The sequence below is a fragment of the Argiope bruennichi genome, chromosome 4 (assembly GCF_947563725.1).
Source record: "Argiope bruennichi chromosome 4, qqArgBrue1.1, whole genome shotgun sequence".
In the NCBI taxonomy this organism is placed as follows: domain Eukaryota; kingdom Metazoa; phylum Arthropoda; class Arachnida; order Araneae; family Araneidae; genus Argiope; species Argiope bruennichi.
In genome coordinates this window covers 96272730-96288990 of record NC_079154.1, presented here as the reverse complement: position 1 = coordinate 96288990, position 16261 = coordinate 96272730, and the positions used below count along the sequence as shown (strand labels likewise).

The 16261-nt window shown below is 28.4% G+C and overlaps 1 protein-coding gene across 1 annotated transcript; it reads left to right on the top strand.

Moving 5' to 3' along the window:
• Nucleotides 1-2568: 2568 nt before the first annotated feature.
• LOC129966022 (chitin deacetylase 8-like) lies at nt 2569-15699 on the top strand. The gene is made up of 5 exons (XM_056080363.1): nt 2569-3014; nt 5759-6066; nt 8467-8686; nt 10064-10217; nt 15451-15699. Exons 1-5 carry the CDS (start codon nt 2608-2610, stop codon nt 15568-15570), a joined length of 1209 nt encoding a protein of 402 aa, XP_055936338.1. The 5' UTR covers nt 2569-2607; the 3' UTR covers nt 15571-15699.
• The last annotated feature ends 562 nt before the right edge of the window (nt 15700-16261 follow it).

The window sequence follows — 16261 nt, the reverse complement described above, 5'->3', positions numbered from 1 at the left end:
GTTTTTAATTTTTTTCATCCAAAATGAATATTTATTATCGAAATACATAATAATAAAATTAAAATTTTAAAAGAAAAAAATTATAAATACAGATGTATATTTTTAATCAAAATGAATTTATTTATATTTAATTAACTATTTACAGATAGTTTTAATTAATATGCTACTTATTTTTATGCAAGGATAAATGTTTATTATTTTAATACTTACATTGTAATTTAATATTTAAAAAATAGTAATAAATATAACATAAATGGTGATAATTATTAATTATAAATACTCACATCGTAAAAAAAATTATTCAATATTTCAAAAAAATTATCCTATATGCATTTATTTTCGATTATATAGAAGAACCAGAATGGTAACTATAGTAAAAACATTGGAAACAATATATATTTCAACATCTTGCACAACTGATAAATGATGATTGTCCATAAGATCAAGGTTTCTTTAAGAGATCTATGGGCAAACAAACTTCATTTGCATTTAAAATATATCTCTTTCATCAGAAAGTTAGGCAGCGTACCATGCATCACCTTATCATCTTATTAAAAATTGGTGATGACGATGGCAGGTTTACAATTGATTGAATTTTTACACTATCTTCGCAAGAATTTATTTCTTATCATGTTCGATTAAATAAGAATTTTGTATACGCTTAATACGCTTTGAACCATCTGCCTAAAATAATTATAAATATATAATTATTTTATAATCAATAAATTAATAAATTAACATCTGCTCTCTACTATTTCTTTTGATTACTGCAGTTGGGGATGTTTGTTTACACATTTAACAAATATCAGCTGCTCCCTTTAATTTTTGATATAAATGCAGCTTCGTTGAGTTAGGAGTGATAATTTATTATTATTAAAATCCAAGAATTTGAGAAATAAATATTTGAAAATGATGCAAGCCAGTTAAATTATCTGTAACCATTTATGTTACGTTTTTAATTATTTTTCCTTTAAACATTAAGTTATAATTTAAGTATTAAAAGAATAAACACTTATCCTTGCATAAATATAAGTTGCATAGTAATTAAAACTATCTGTAAATAGTTAATTAAATTTAAATAATTTTATTATTATGTATTTCGATAATAAATATTTATTTTGGATGAAAAAAATTAAAAACATATTAATTAAGAGTATTTGTAAATTTTTAATTGAATAAAAGTTATTGAAAAAGAAAAAAATCCCTACCCAGGTTCGAACCCTGACTTCCATATACGAGATGGTTACCTAGACAACCATGCTATCGGGATCATCGGACAATTTAATATTTTCACGAATGAACATTCTAAATGTATACTATCATTATACTAAACTCATCCCGATCTCAGATTTCAATCCCGTTCCTTCTCGTTGTAGGACAAATTTACAAACACTATTCAATGCATTATTTTGTTTATTATTTCGAAATATGCGACATCAATTAATTTCTATTTTCCCTTTTCGTTCAGTCTCGTATTCATAAAAAGATAGCATGAATAAATAAATAAAAATGAATGCATAAAATAAAGATGAATAATGATAACGATGAAAAATTATAATGATGAATAATGATAAAAAATGAATAAAAATGATAGCATGAATAAATAAAAAGGCACATAATAGGAACACTCAAGCGAGATGGCGTAGTTTCACTTTGATTTTTTCTTTTGTTTCACTCTTGTCACTTAAGAAACTAAGATTATTTTCTCTATAGCTTTATATTTGCTCAAGTTTAAAATTCGGAATAATATTTTAGATTGTAATTATTTCTTTTAAGGTGGTTCCTTAATCCTTAAATTAATATATTACTATATTTCTGAATACCTTTGTAAAATTGTTAAAAAAAAAAAAATCTCCTATCGAGAAATTGAGCATCAACCTTATATACTTACAAATATTCATTTAAATATTTATATGTAAAAATGTTCGCCACCGAATTTTTTTTTTTAATTCGTCACTGAAAAAGTAGGATGATTGCATCACTTTTTTTCAGGGCAAAACTCTATGATGAAGAGAAAACGATAAGTTACAATCTGGAGCTATAAATTAGGTTTTGTCAACTCTTCTTGAGAACTAAATATTTAAAACAATGCTTCGTTATTCACAGATTTACCCATAATGTGTGTTTAAAATTTATAAACTGTATTTTGCATTCGATTTAAGATTACAAATATACAGAAAACTACAAATGAAAACCATATCACTTTTCTCAGCTTTGCTCTTTAAAACAGCCTTCTATTAATTAATTTTTAATTAGTTTTTTTCAGTATGTGGCAAAAAAAATCATCTTATTTTAGAGCGCAGTTTTTTTCCTATTACTTATCGGAACAGGATTATTTACTTACACAATACAATTTATTGATAAAAGTTTCCGTATATTTCTTGCTTGTGATTAAGGCAATGCATTCCGTATTTGCTTCAAGTCAATCATCTAAATCCACAGTTGTCAACTTTTCAAACATTTTGAAATAGCTTTGATAAATATGTCAAATTATGTCTACGTTTTTCTTCAACCTCCTTTAAAACAAAATAAAAAAGTGGTTATAAATTTGCTCCATATTTTCACATTGTTAAAACACTTCTTTGTGTGAAGTATTACTGTTGCGATATGTTTTTTTCGTCGACATTGTTCGTAACTCTCTCATTGGGTGTAATCCCCGCAATATTCGGAGACTACGTTTATGATGTGTACTCAGATTATTCAGAAGAAGTAGATGAAGTGTTAAACAATCATGGCTGTGACCCTAACCAATGTCTGGCTCCAAATTGTTCTTGCTTTGGCGTGGTGCCGCTGAAAGGTGATACCAGCAAGCTTCCTCAATTTGTTGTTCTTACATTCGATGATGCAGTGACCACTCTCAACATCAAAACTTACCGTCAATTGCTGAATGGGCGAAAAAACTGGAATGGATGTCCAGTCACTGCTACGTTCTTTGTCTGCCACGAATACAATGACTATGAATTCGTGAACGAACTGTACAAACAGGGGAATGATATAGCTGTTCATTCGATAACGTAAGTATTTATAATAGTATCCATTTTTATTATATTCTTTTCTTCGCTTGGTCATTTAACGTAGCCGCTTATTGTGATCATGTGACTTAAGAATATTAATAACATTAACCGATTAATAACAATAACAAAGCTAAAACCAACTACGTAGTATTACTATTATATGGTATCAAATAAAAAAAAAACACTTACAACTGAGCGACCTATAAATTTTCCCCCAAAAATAATCAATAGTATTGTATAATTATTGCTGATTGACAATTATTCCTTAAAGGTTGTTGTTGTTTATAATGGCACTTGCCATGGACAAGCTCGCTGACGAAGTCAACGATTTTAAGCCAAAGGAGCGTCTCTTGTTTTAGTAGCGCCAACTAGGGCCAAGAGTACGTCTTAGCTACTCACGCATTACTCATTCGCTTGCACAACCCCTTTTTACAGGACGGCACATTCACACATCTCACAGATAGAACAGATGAAGAACAACCATGCCCGAACCGGGACTCGAACCCAGGGCACGGGGAAGACGCGCTACCCCTATGCCAGGTCGCCGGTGTCCTTAAAGGTTCATTTATATAATGCTCGTACTCGTTTTTTTTTTTTTTTTTTTTTTTTTTTTTTTTAAATCGCCGAACGAGGCTGCAACCTGACGCATTTCGGCATCCATTGGGGGATTTTCTTCAATATATTCTTCCGTGTCGGGATCATCATTTTTGATTATTCGAATTTGCTCACAAAAAGTTCCCGCCTTTTAAAATTTTACAAAGGAAAACCTTCAAAATTCTCAAATGCGTGGCAAGTTTGCATGACTTATTTCAGGTAAACTTTTATGCCTGTTAAGAACTTCAATTTTGACTTTAAATCAATTCTCTGTTGTTGTTTTTTGTTTCAATTCATTTTGCTATTGTAATACAATCACAGGTAACAATGGTTTGTGAATGTTCAATAGATTTCAAGCCAGATCTGGTAGTTTTGTTGTTCGTTTAAACCAATCTTGACTGCTCCAGTCTAGATAAAAGCATATGAACTTCATCGCAAGGGAATGATAGCTGGCAGATATTTCCTTACATATGGAGTAAGAAATTAGGTTTAGGTTAAGAAGTAGGAAATAACGCTGGTTGGAAATGAAGTATCATTTACTTCAAAACCTGATAACATTAAACGATGTTGTGATCAAATTAAATAAATACTTTTGTGTGCTCTTAAATATGTCGATTTGAGACTGAGAATTTTGATTATATAAAGAGAACGATAACATTAACCTCGATCACATTAATTGACTTTCACTGCATTATAATACCTAAAAGATTTGGGATATTTTTCATGCGTCAAAGTAAATATATCTGTTTTTGTAAAGCGCTACTCTGTTACTAATGTTAATTATTTATGAATGCTCTCAAAGTCTCTTTAAAAGCAAATTCATTTGTTGCAGACAAAAATTTAAGTATAAACAATAAAACGCAGCCTATATATCCCAAACAGTAAATAATTCCCAACTAGGCAGCTATCTAGGGTCGCTGGACTGAAAGGGGAAGGCGCATGCTGGTCAATTAAAAAATGTTTTAGTCTAATTGCCCATAAATAAATTTGTAAAAAAATTCAAATTTTATGAATTATAAAATATTAAAACTATAACGACTGCTTATATTGAATTATTTAAATCCTTATTCCATAAATTAAAGTATAAGCAAATATTGTAAATATTGCAATATGAAAAATTCATTAACTGGTGATATTATATTTCATTTGGCAGATCTTGCAAAATAATAGCTTTTAATTTTATATTTGCTTGAAATTTATTATTTCTGTATACTCTTTCATTCACAATGTAACTAGTAATAAATGATTAATAATAAGTATAATTAATTTTTTTAATGAATTACTTAACAATTTTCTCTATTATATAAAAAAAATAAGTAAAAGCATATATTTTTACAAAAGTTTCTAAAAATTTAACTAAAATAAATCATTAATATATTGATTAAGTAAAAAAAAATGTATGCTGAAATATGAAATTGAGTAGCTGTTGAAAGAGAGATCTCATAAAGCACATCATTGCCTAGATCCACAAAATTCCTAAATCCATCACTGATGCCCAAATAAATGTATACACATTTTTAATACTTTAATTTGGATTAAACAATATCAGCTTTTTAACTTCAAAATATTTCTTATGAACTTACTATAGATTTTAATTTCGCGATTTGCTTAAGAATCAAATCAAAGAAAAATTTTATTCAGCCGATGTATTGCATCTTCGTTTTTCAAATTCGAAGTGTAGAAATTTAATTTCAAGCCATTACGAAAATATATTTAAATTTCATTCAAACAATTAATAAATATATAAAATTAGATTATACTACCTAAAAAATAGATTTCATTCCTAAAGGAACAGTTTATTTCATTTAAATTCTCAAAAGAAATTTCGTGAATCTTTCCAAAGTTTTTTTTTAATCCAGATATTTTAATTAAAACAAACAACAAATCTTTTGTGCAAGACATGATAGTTTTCATCACCTTAGTTATTAAATAAATAATTTTAAGAAAACGTTCCATTTAAATTATAAATAGTATTGCACTGTAAAAAATTTTTGAATGTTTGTGCTAAAAATAACTGCTATTAACACACATTGATTCAAATGATTTAAGGAATTTAAAATAAATCTTACACTTCTACAAGCATAGTATTCATATTTTCCATTATTACAACATGATTTTAAGACTGAAAACCACCTTCTGCTCGACAACAGACATGAAAGCAGCACTGAAATGTGGAAGAAGGCTTCGTACGACCGCTGGCAGGCTGACATGACAGGTATGCGCCAGATTCTGTCAAAATTTGCTCGAATTCCCGCTTCCGAAATTCAAGGCCACAGAGCTCCTTTCCTACAGACTGCTGGGGACAACACATTTGCTATGCTGAAAGATAATGGATTTGCATACGATTCCTCGATGCCAAGTAGAGCCTTCATGGATCCACCGTTTTGGCCATATACCCTAGACCATGGATATCTGCAAGACTGCCAAATATCGCCATGTCCGGAGTCCTCTTATCCTGGTAAGTAAGCTAATAGTAAACATGGTAGAAGTATGTTGGATGACCTTTTTCTCCCGATGTCCAAGATGGTGTATCGATTATTTCTTTAAAATTTTATTCCATGTGCATTGTATCATATACAGAAAAATTTAAAATTCGAAGTATAAACTTGTATCGTAAAGTAAGAAATTCAAAAATAAAATTAAGTCACACAGGTAAGTATAGACGGAAATATCACCTTGATGAGTTAGAGGGCTCTGACCGGGATAGATGTAATTTGGTTTTCAGAGTTAATCATAATTCGTTACGATTGCATTTGGTTTAAATCAAGGGACTATTATTTGAGACCAACGAGCCCTTAAACAGCTGTTTTTTTTTTCAGTATATTTAATTTAAAATTGAATCACTTAAAAAAGCTATTATGAACTTAGAAAATCAATTTCTCCAGCGGCAATTACGTTTATTTATTATTATTTTTAGCTCACAATAAAATATTTTAAAAGAGATAGTGTCGCTTACCCTAAACCTTTAATTAAGTAATTAATTACAGTAAAGGGTCTAATGACTTCCTGACTTTTCTTCTTCTTCTTCTGAGGTTGAATATAAAAAAATATACGGCTTACAATTACATTTACATTGGGTTTTTGTATCGATATAAAGAACAGATAAACGCATGTGAAAGCTCCTGTACAGTGGCTTGTATAAGTATGAGCTTTGACTAAACTCAAAAACACGTCGCTGCAAAAAAAATATGTTTTTCAAGTACAAGCTAAAGAAATGTGGTATTAGATTTATAATATTTAAAATGCACCTCCTGGTAGAAATTTTGCAAATTTGTGACAGAATCGCATCGTGTTTTTAGCCCTAAACGCTAATATTTAGTATTGGCATATTACGAAGCTAAAATTAATCAAGAATGTATTTCCGTCCAGAGTCACTCCATCATCCATTAAGCCATCAGTTATTAAAAAAAGATTTGAATTTTAAAAAATAGACATAATTTTCCGACTTGTTTCTTTATACTTTCATTTTCAGTCTATCTTTATCGTTCTTGGTATTAAAAACAGATACTACGAAACTATAATATACATGTTAACGTAATTATGGTTATTGGCTGAATGTTATCAGTAAATTGTGTGATTTGTCTGGCGAGATTAGAATACCAAAACGCGCCACGGGGCCGGTAATTGGACCAAGAAGTCAAATATATGTAAGCAGATAGTCATTTCTGGAGCAATAGGTGCTCACCAAGAAAAGTTTTTCCAAGATCTTCATTTAATAAAAATTAATCAAAACTTTTACGTTTCTCTTCCAATAATTTCGGAATATATTATCACACGAAAATCATTCTTGCATCGCTTTAAAATTCAAAAAATTTCTCTTCCAATAATTTCGGAATATATTATCACACGAAAATCATTCTTGCATCGCTTTAAAATTCAAAAAATTTCTCTTCCAATAATTTCGGAATATATTATCACACGAAAATCATTCTTGCATCGCTTTAAAATTCAAAAAATTTCTCTTCCAATAATTTCGGAATATATTATCACACGAAAATCATTCTTGCATCGCTTTAAAATTCAAAAAAATTTCTCTTCCAATTTTTTTTTTTTTTTTTTTTTTTTTTTTTTTTTTTTTTTGCAATTTTTTTCGTTTATTTTCAGAAAAATTTTCAAAATTAAAGATTATTAAAAAAAATGTAAAACAATTTTCCAACATTGCTTCTTTTTTAGTAACCGCGTGCAATAAAATAGCAATATTGGGAAAAATGAATGCAATTGTTTTAATAGTTTCTCCGCGATGAAAAAAATAAATATTACATATTTTTTTAGCTTATAACATTAACATTAACATTATTATTAAATTTTTAAGCTTACTTTACCTTAATACATTTCAAAATGCTGAGTTTTTTTAAACATAATAATGCTTAGGCTGGCATTTCAAAAGAATACCAATCTAAGCCTGGAACGTAACCTTTAACTGGCTAATCCGACCTGCCCGAAGAAAAATTTGAATGACCAGACCACCGCAACAGCAACACTGGCGGGAACTGTCATCACCGGCGACGGTGCAATCCTTCCCTACCTCACATCGATGACGGGAAGTACGTCGCGTCATCGATGTGAGGCAGCAGACCCCATCTTTTTCTGTACCCACCAAGGTGGCGAGAACCAACCAACATACTGGGAGCTTTTCTTCCTCAATTACGAGGTATCCCCCAGTGGGATAGCCAGGAACGTAAAGAAAGAATGGCAGCTTTCAGGCTGACATTCTTTTTCTTTTAATTGCTTGATGTAAAAATTGTTGTTCATAGAATATAGTAGATGATACTATCAAATCAGATGAACTATGTCTAAACGTTGTTTCAAGTCATTAGCTCCTTTTTTAATTTTTAAAATTTTTTTTTATTATTTTAAGGTTTGTGGCTCTTTCCAATGATACAGTGGAAAAGGACATCCAAAGTGGGCAATGCTGTCATTGATTTCCATTGCTCGATGCTGGACGCTTGCACTCCATATCCCAAGACGGAAAAGGAAACATTTGCTTACATGTTGGATAATTTCGAGAGGCACTACACCAGCAACAAAGCACCGCTTCCCGTATTTTTGCACGAAGCTTGGCTACGAGATGAACAAAGGTAAAAGAAGGTCTTTAAATTAGACAATTATAAACATGAATCAGTACGTAAATTAACCAGCCCATAACTTTCTCGCATTCTTTTTAATAAATTTGTCATGCCAAAGAACTTCTTGCATGGCTTTGGTGTGCAATACTTACGAAATATCAACTTTGGCGTGAATTTAGGATTTTTACTGAATCTATCGTGTCATCTTGGCGAGATTTTTGGCGATTAATCGCTGGTATGCTGTTAATAGTATTCGAAAAACGAATTTGCGCTTTAGATACGATTTTCCTCAACCGATTGGAACAAAGATTCGATATAAAACTGCACTTGTAGTCACAAAATCATATACCAAATCTATACTATTAAAATATACCATTGCGTTTTTGAATTATCGCTTTTACATGTACGTACAGACACACAGACTGTCAAATCGTAGTTGGATTTGGCTCAAAATTTGACAGGAGTCTACGCTATTAAGTCTGTGTACCTTCGTTGAAAAACATATATGTTTGTTGAAACAAAAAAACACCTAGTATTTAGATTCTTTTATAAACCGAGCTTTTATATTCAATAATTTCAAAATAATTTTTTCAGTTATACTTCTATATAAATTAGTATATATTCTATATACTAATTTATTCAGTTATACTATATTTAGTTATTTAATATTGTTAAGAAAATTTTAAATAAAAAATAGCACTGCTTTATTTAACATTTTTCTTATTCAACAGAAAGGTTTACGTTTATTACTTTCAAGGACTTTCAGGAAGAAACTATGTTTTAATTTTACTGAAACACAAGGGAATTAAATTTAATTGACAAAATTAGCACTTTTATGAAAACATTTTTTTTCAAACTTTTAATTGATTTCTTTTTATAGTAAAAAAAATCGGTGTTAATGACGTTTTATTATAAATTACCTAATAAAAATGCAATTTAAAATTTAAAAATTTTTAAAAAATAATACTTTAACAATATTAAAATTTAAATTTAAAAGTTATTTCTTTAAATTCTAAATAATAATTATTTTTATGAACCTTCCTGAAACAACTATGAATAAAAACACAAAGGAATTTATTTTAATCAATGGATTAAATTAGCATTTTTGTAAAAGCATTTTTTTCAAACTTTTAATTAATTTCTCTTTATAATTAAAAATAATCAGAATTAACGAAGTTTTTCTCGATAATTTCTCGATTTTATACTACTAACAAAGCAATTAAAAATTTTAAAAAATATTTGAAAATATTTCTCTCGAAAAATTTTTTAAATTAAAAAATTATTTCTTAAAAATTATTTACTGTAACGGTTTTCATATAAAAAATTGCTAATAAAATACATGTCCTCTGTGCCATCTAAATGAAGGCGAGTTACGTTAATTTTTTGCAGACTTAAAGGCTTTGAAGCTTTCTTGGATTCTGTGCTTCAAAAAGAAGATGTTTTCGTTGTTAGTATGCGAGAAGTTTTAGAATACATGAAGAATCCCGTTGATTTAGAGACGTATAAATCACAAAGAAAATGTTTGGTAGATACAAGACCAAAGGTAAAATTTACTTTTATTGTACACTATGTTCCTACAAGATTAATTGATTATACTTTTTAGTAAAAGTCAAAGAACAGTGGTATTTTTTTTATCACAAAATAATATTTTACTTTGAAAATAATTATGGCTGAAAAAATGAAAGGTAAACAGTCTTAAATAAATATAAAAATAAATGGCTAACCTAACTTCCGGATTTAAATTCTGTAAACTATGCTATTGTTTACTTTTGATAATATGCATCGATTCTAATTGTGGTCCAATATCATAAATAGTGATGAAATGTCTCAAATTTATCTTCAGTCATTTAGCAGAGATTGATTAAGATTAAAAGTTTTTAAATCCTCATCATAAATAAAGTATTATTTTTATTAATAAATAATAAAAATTTCATCTGGTAACACATTAAAATGATGTTCAAGTCGTGATGGTTACTAAGAACAGTGAAGACAAACATATTAAATTTGAGACACTTTTATAAGTGTTGTTTATATTTCTTATTGCAGACCATGAAATTTTTATCTTTGTAAATTCTCGCATTTGAATTTGCTCTCTATATTTAAAATTCAATCATAAACAATTAGTTGAATTCAAAACAAATATTTAAATTTCTAAAAGAGAGGTAAAAAATAAAAATAAAATAGAGGTAAAAAAAAAGTTGAAACGAGAATTCGTGTCAATTCTGTTACAGCAAATATTTTCTGTGACATCCTTTATAATTTATTTTGTGCGGAAATCCTGATCGTACGAACTTCATCGGAAAAGTTTCGAAACACGGAAGTAAAAGAAGATAAGCTCTTCTCTTTTATCAATTCGCGAGAAAGAAAGGCTTTCATTTTATTTCCCAACACTAGTAGGAAGAAAATTTCCTAATATCTTGAGATAATAGAATATCAAGACCAGATTGGAATCTAGAACGACCGTTTCTCGAAGTTGTTTATGACTTTATTCAGCAAATTATGTTCTGATTGAAAATTCGTTTTCTAGTTCTTCATCTTCTTTGTCTTTTATAAAAATGTTTTTTAACTTATTTTTGAAATTATGATGTGTGCTATTTTTTATTAAGTGATAAAATTTTGCGCTTTACAATAATTTAAAGGAAAATGCAAAACGAGTGTCAAAAAGCAATCTGTAGAATTTTCCACCGTAGCAAATTAAATGTAATAAATCCAGAACAAAAGTCAGAAAGAGACAATGTAGAATAATTTAGTATGAAAATAAAAAAAATCAAAAGGTAATATTGTAGATTTTTTCTATGTATAACAATTTAATAAAAAAAATGTAAAACAGAAGTCAAAATGCAGCTTTATAGAATTTTCCACCGTAGGAAATTAAATATAATAAGCGCAGAACAAACGTCAGAAGAAGCAATGTAGAAATTAAAAAAAAATGAAAAAAAAAATCAAAAGAAAAAATTGTAAAATTTTTCTTTGTGGAATAATTTAATAAGAAAATTCAAAACAAGTCAAGATGCAGCTCTGTAGAGTTTTATACTTTAGAATAATTTAATATGAAAAATACAAAACATCAAAAGGCAGTTCTATACAATTTTGTACAAAAGAATAATTTGACAATTAATAAAAAATACAAAAAAGTCAAAATGCAGATAAGTAGATTTTTTTATTATAGAATAATTTAATATGAAAACTGTAGAACAAGAGGCAAATGGTAGCAGTATTGTGCAATTTAATATAAAAAGCACAGGACAGAATAGAATGCTGTACTGTAGAATAATATAATATGAAAAATGTAGAATAAAAATTAAAATTCAGTTCTGTAGAATTTTGCAATGTAGAATAATTTAATATGAAAAATGCAGAACAAATGTCAAAAAGTCAATAGGTAACTTAATATATCTTAAAAGTAAAAACTAAAATGCAATTCCAAGCTTGTAATGAAGACTTTATCGTATATCTCCTTATTTTAATCGTTTTTGTATTGAAATTCATCGTAAAATTAAGATTCTCAAGCCATGTATTTTGAACTTTTGCCATTTAAAAAATCAATTCCGAAATTCGACACAAGTGTACAGTTTTTGATGTAAAGATCAGGTATTAAAATCCATCCATTTATCATTCTGGATTTTTCAGTTATCGATTTTTTAAAGCCATGTAATCTATTCATTGAATCATTCTATCCAAATTTCAAATAATTCTAAAAGTCTGTCATTCTGATAATCAAGCCTCCACATTTCGAATTTTATTCGATTTCTGCTTTCCGTTTTTGAGTAGCCATATTCACAGACAGAATATAATTCCAAAAAGGACATTTGGGATTCAAAAATTCATCTAATTCTCATAACGGTTATTTTATGTAAGTACAATAGTTTTTATTGCTTCGTTAACGAGAAGAAAAAGGCCAAATGAAAATTTATATTCCGGACACCATATTAAGAGTTTTATTCTTTTATGTAAGGTATAAATTATTATTATCATAAGGAAGTATAATCAATGTATAAAATTGAGAAATAAAAATATTTTTAAAAATTCATCGCAGCGGATTTCATTACACTTTTTTATTATTATGTTAGCATCGTATCCTTTTGATGTTAAAGCTGCTGAGCAATCAACATAGGATATTTCCTTCAACAAGGAAATTTAATTGGTATTAAGAAAAAAGTTTTATTCGTGAATTCAAATAACTATATTCTGCTTATATTCTTTTAAATTTCATTTTCCATCTGTGACAGTGATGGTTTTTTTCTTTTCTTTTTTTTTCTTTTGGAAGCCGTTGAATGCGGAAGACGATAAAATATTATTAACTTATCAACTAAATAAAGCATTTGTAAAAAATAAAAATTCTATAAATTACAAAACATACGGTTACAATATGTATGCAATTATAAAAATCTTCATTGCTTAAATTAATGCATAAATTATTTATTTATAATATACTATGATGGCTATTTATTTATAATATATTATTCATTGAAGGAGAGGACCCGTAAAAATAATTTTTAGCGTCACATTTGCTTGAAATTTGTTATTTTATTGTAATTTAATATAATATTTAAGGCTCTCATATGCAAATAAGGAAATCATTAACGTATAATTATAATTAATATTTCAAGAATGTTTTTCTTTTAAACATTTTTTCCATGATACCACATACTGTATGTTTGATATATATACCAAATGATTAATAAATACCATATCTATTACATATGTTACATACCATATATATATATATCACTTATGTTCATATCACATGTATAGTATGTGATTAAACGGTTATTATTTATAATAACCGATTTGGTCGGTTATTATTTATAATAACCGACCAAAGTGATGGATTATAATTCATACTAATCATGTTAATTACATAACAACCTATTTTTTGTATTGATCGTAACATATATTAATTATTAAATAAATAAATATATATTTTTTTCTTAGTGTGATTAAAATAAAAAAATTAAAATTAAATAAATCATTAATACGTTGACTCAGTTAAAATGTACTGAAATATGATTGATACTAAATTGATTAATTATTAAAAGAATTTTTTTATATATATTGCAATTGTCCGTCCAGAAATGTAATCCGACAATGAAGAATCCCAATAATATACTATACAATTTTTAATATACTTTTAGGATAATATACTAGCAACAATTTTTGATTTTAAACTGAGAGGCATTTTTTTTTTGAAAAGGTTGCCATTTGATTGTTGTCCCATATTATTAAATAATGCAAAATTAACTCAGTTCAAATGAAAAGAAATGTTATTTGGTTTCTTTAATCAGCTTTAAAGCATGCATTAAGAAACTTATAGAATAGCACCAAATAGCAGGATTTAAAGATTCTTCTTGTTTCGGAAAATGTAATGTCACTGACGGAAGGAAGTAGGCGCGTCATAAATTTGTTATGGGAGGAAATGATTTTTCTATTTTTTTTCAATCAAAGACATAAAAAGGTTACCAAGTTCTCGATCAAGGTAATAAATTTCCTGGGAGAGCAACAATTTATATTTTCGTCTTAGGAAATGCAGTAAAAAAGTTAATGATTTCCGTCAGCGAAAATAAAATTCCAGCAATATATATATACATATATATAGAGAGAGAGAGAGAAAGAAAGAATAATATATATACAAAAGAATTTTGTTTTATTTATCCGAATTTATTTTTGATAGATATTTGCTACAACTATTCAAAATAACATCAAATGTAAGAAAATTTTTCGGAATCCTTAAAAAATTTCTTGCTGTCTACTTTATTTTGTAGACTACTGAGCATCCAGCCTAATGTGCCGGAAGGGCAGGCCGGATAGCAAAAAAGCCGGATAGGCCGGAGTTCTATGAACTCATTTATTTGCCCTACCAGTAGGCAAAGTTTTTTGTATCCAAACTCACTGTTATAATAAGTATTTTCTTTCTTCGAGTACTAAACCCTCCATATATCTCAAGTCACGTATAATATGGACGCGACACGGTAAATCATAGAAGCAGTTGCCGGTAACGTGTCGAGTTAAGATAGAAGACTCTGCACAGGTAATTTATATATGTTTATATATTGTACTGCACTCTTCAGGAATTCATTAGAGAAAAAGTAAGTTAAAGGACATAAACTGCTCACATTCTTACATAAATTCCGTAACGCCCAACTTAAATGCAGGAAACAACGTTGCCAATGCAACGCCTTCTCTTCCTCATTTAATTACGATGAAAGAAAATTCGGCAGGATAGTATGGAAAAGTCTCGAACCGGATATTCGAAAGTGTACTGTACTTAATTATAAGGATTTTATAACTGTTGGTATCAAAAGTATTCAAAAAGACGAGAGATATAACACTAATAATATATTTACATTAACACTAATAATTTATGAATCAAATTTTCGACAAGCAATGTTATCAAGTATTAGCTAAAAGTTATTGTCTCATTTAAAAAAAAAGTAGATATGGAAATAATGATAATAAATTTATGTAATTTATCTAATATTTTATTGCCTCATATTTAAAATTATTGATAATTAATCTAAAAAAATCGAATCACCAAATTTTATTGAATTTTGGAGGTGTATTTTATCCTCTTCGTTCCTCTATTAGTTTTAAATACCAACCAAAAAAAAAAAAAAAAAGGAGACGAAAAAAATTGCAAAATTCCCTTTCTCCTTTCTTCAAGGTCAAGGTTGTTAAAAAAGCTGTAGTTATAAAGTTTAAACTGGGAAAAGTTATCTTTTCCTCAAGCAAGTTCAAGACATTTCCTTTTAAATGATAATACGTATCTTTGTTTGCAGGCTGGCGACTGCAAGCCGGTGACGTGTAACTTTCGCAAGCGCAACATCTTGATGAAGAGCTGCATCCCTTGCCCCAAACGGTACCCGTGGCTGGGAAATCCCGAAGGACAGATTCAGTAATGAATGAAGTGTACGGTGATTGTGTTCGTGACAACACCTTTTGTGGATTTTTTTGATTCAGAAATTACTTAACTAAATATGATGTAAACAAAAAAGATAGATAATAAAGTGTTTGACATTGAAAAAATATATATTGTTATTTTTTTATTGCAATTTTCGAAAAGTAATGGAAAGTTGGGGATTAAGCTATGTTATTTATGATATAAACGCAATTTCTCGTAATTTTTTTTATATAAAAAACACTTTTATTGAAAGTAGATTGAATCAATGGGAAAAGGCAGGGATGATTCCAGTCCTAAAATTCCATATAGCAAATACTGACGCTGCATTACATCGAAGAAATAATTTTTAAAGAGTTCTGGAAGCAATGACGGATTTCTGACTAGGCAAACGCTTAAGACTGCTATGCTGAGAAGGGACCTCAACAGTAAAAAACAAACACCTTTATTATCAATAATTGCTAATTAAATAAGTTTTTAGCAATCACAAATTCTATGAAATGTTATGATAATAATAATACTTTATCAAATATGAGTGATCAGGCTTTTAAACATTTCATTACGTTCATATTCACATCAAAAATCATCTTCAATAACATTGCGTACAAACATGGATACCATGCATAATGCATAAATAAAAACAAACACGTTTGCCTTTTTGTTATTCCTTTTATTAAAATAAAAGGAATAAC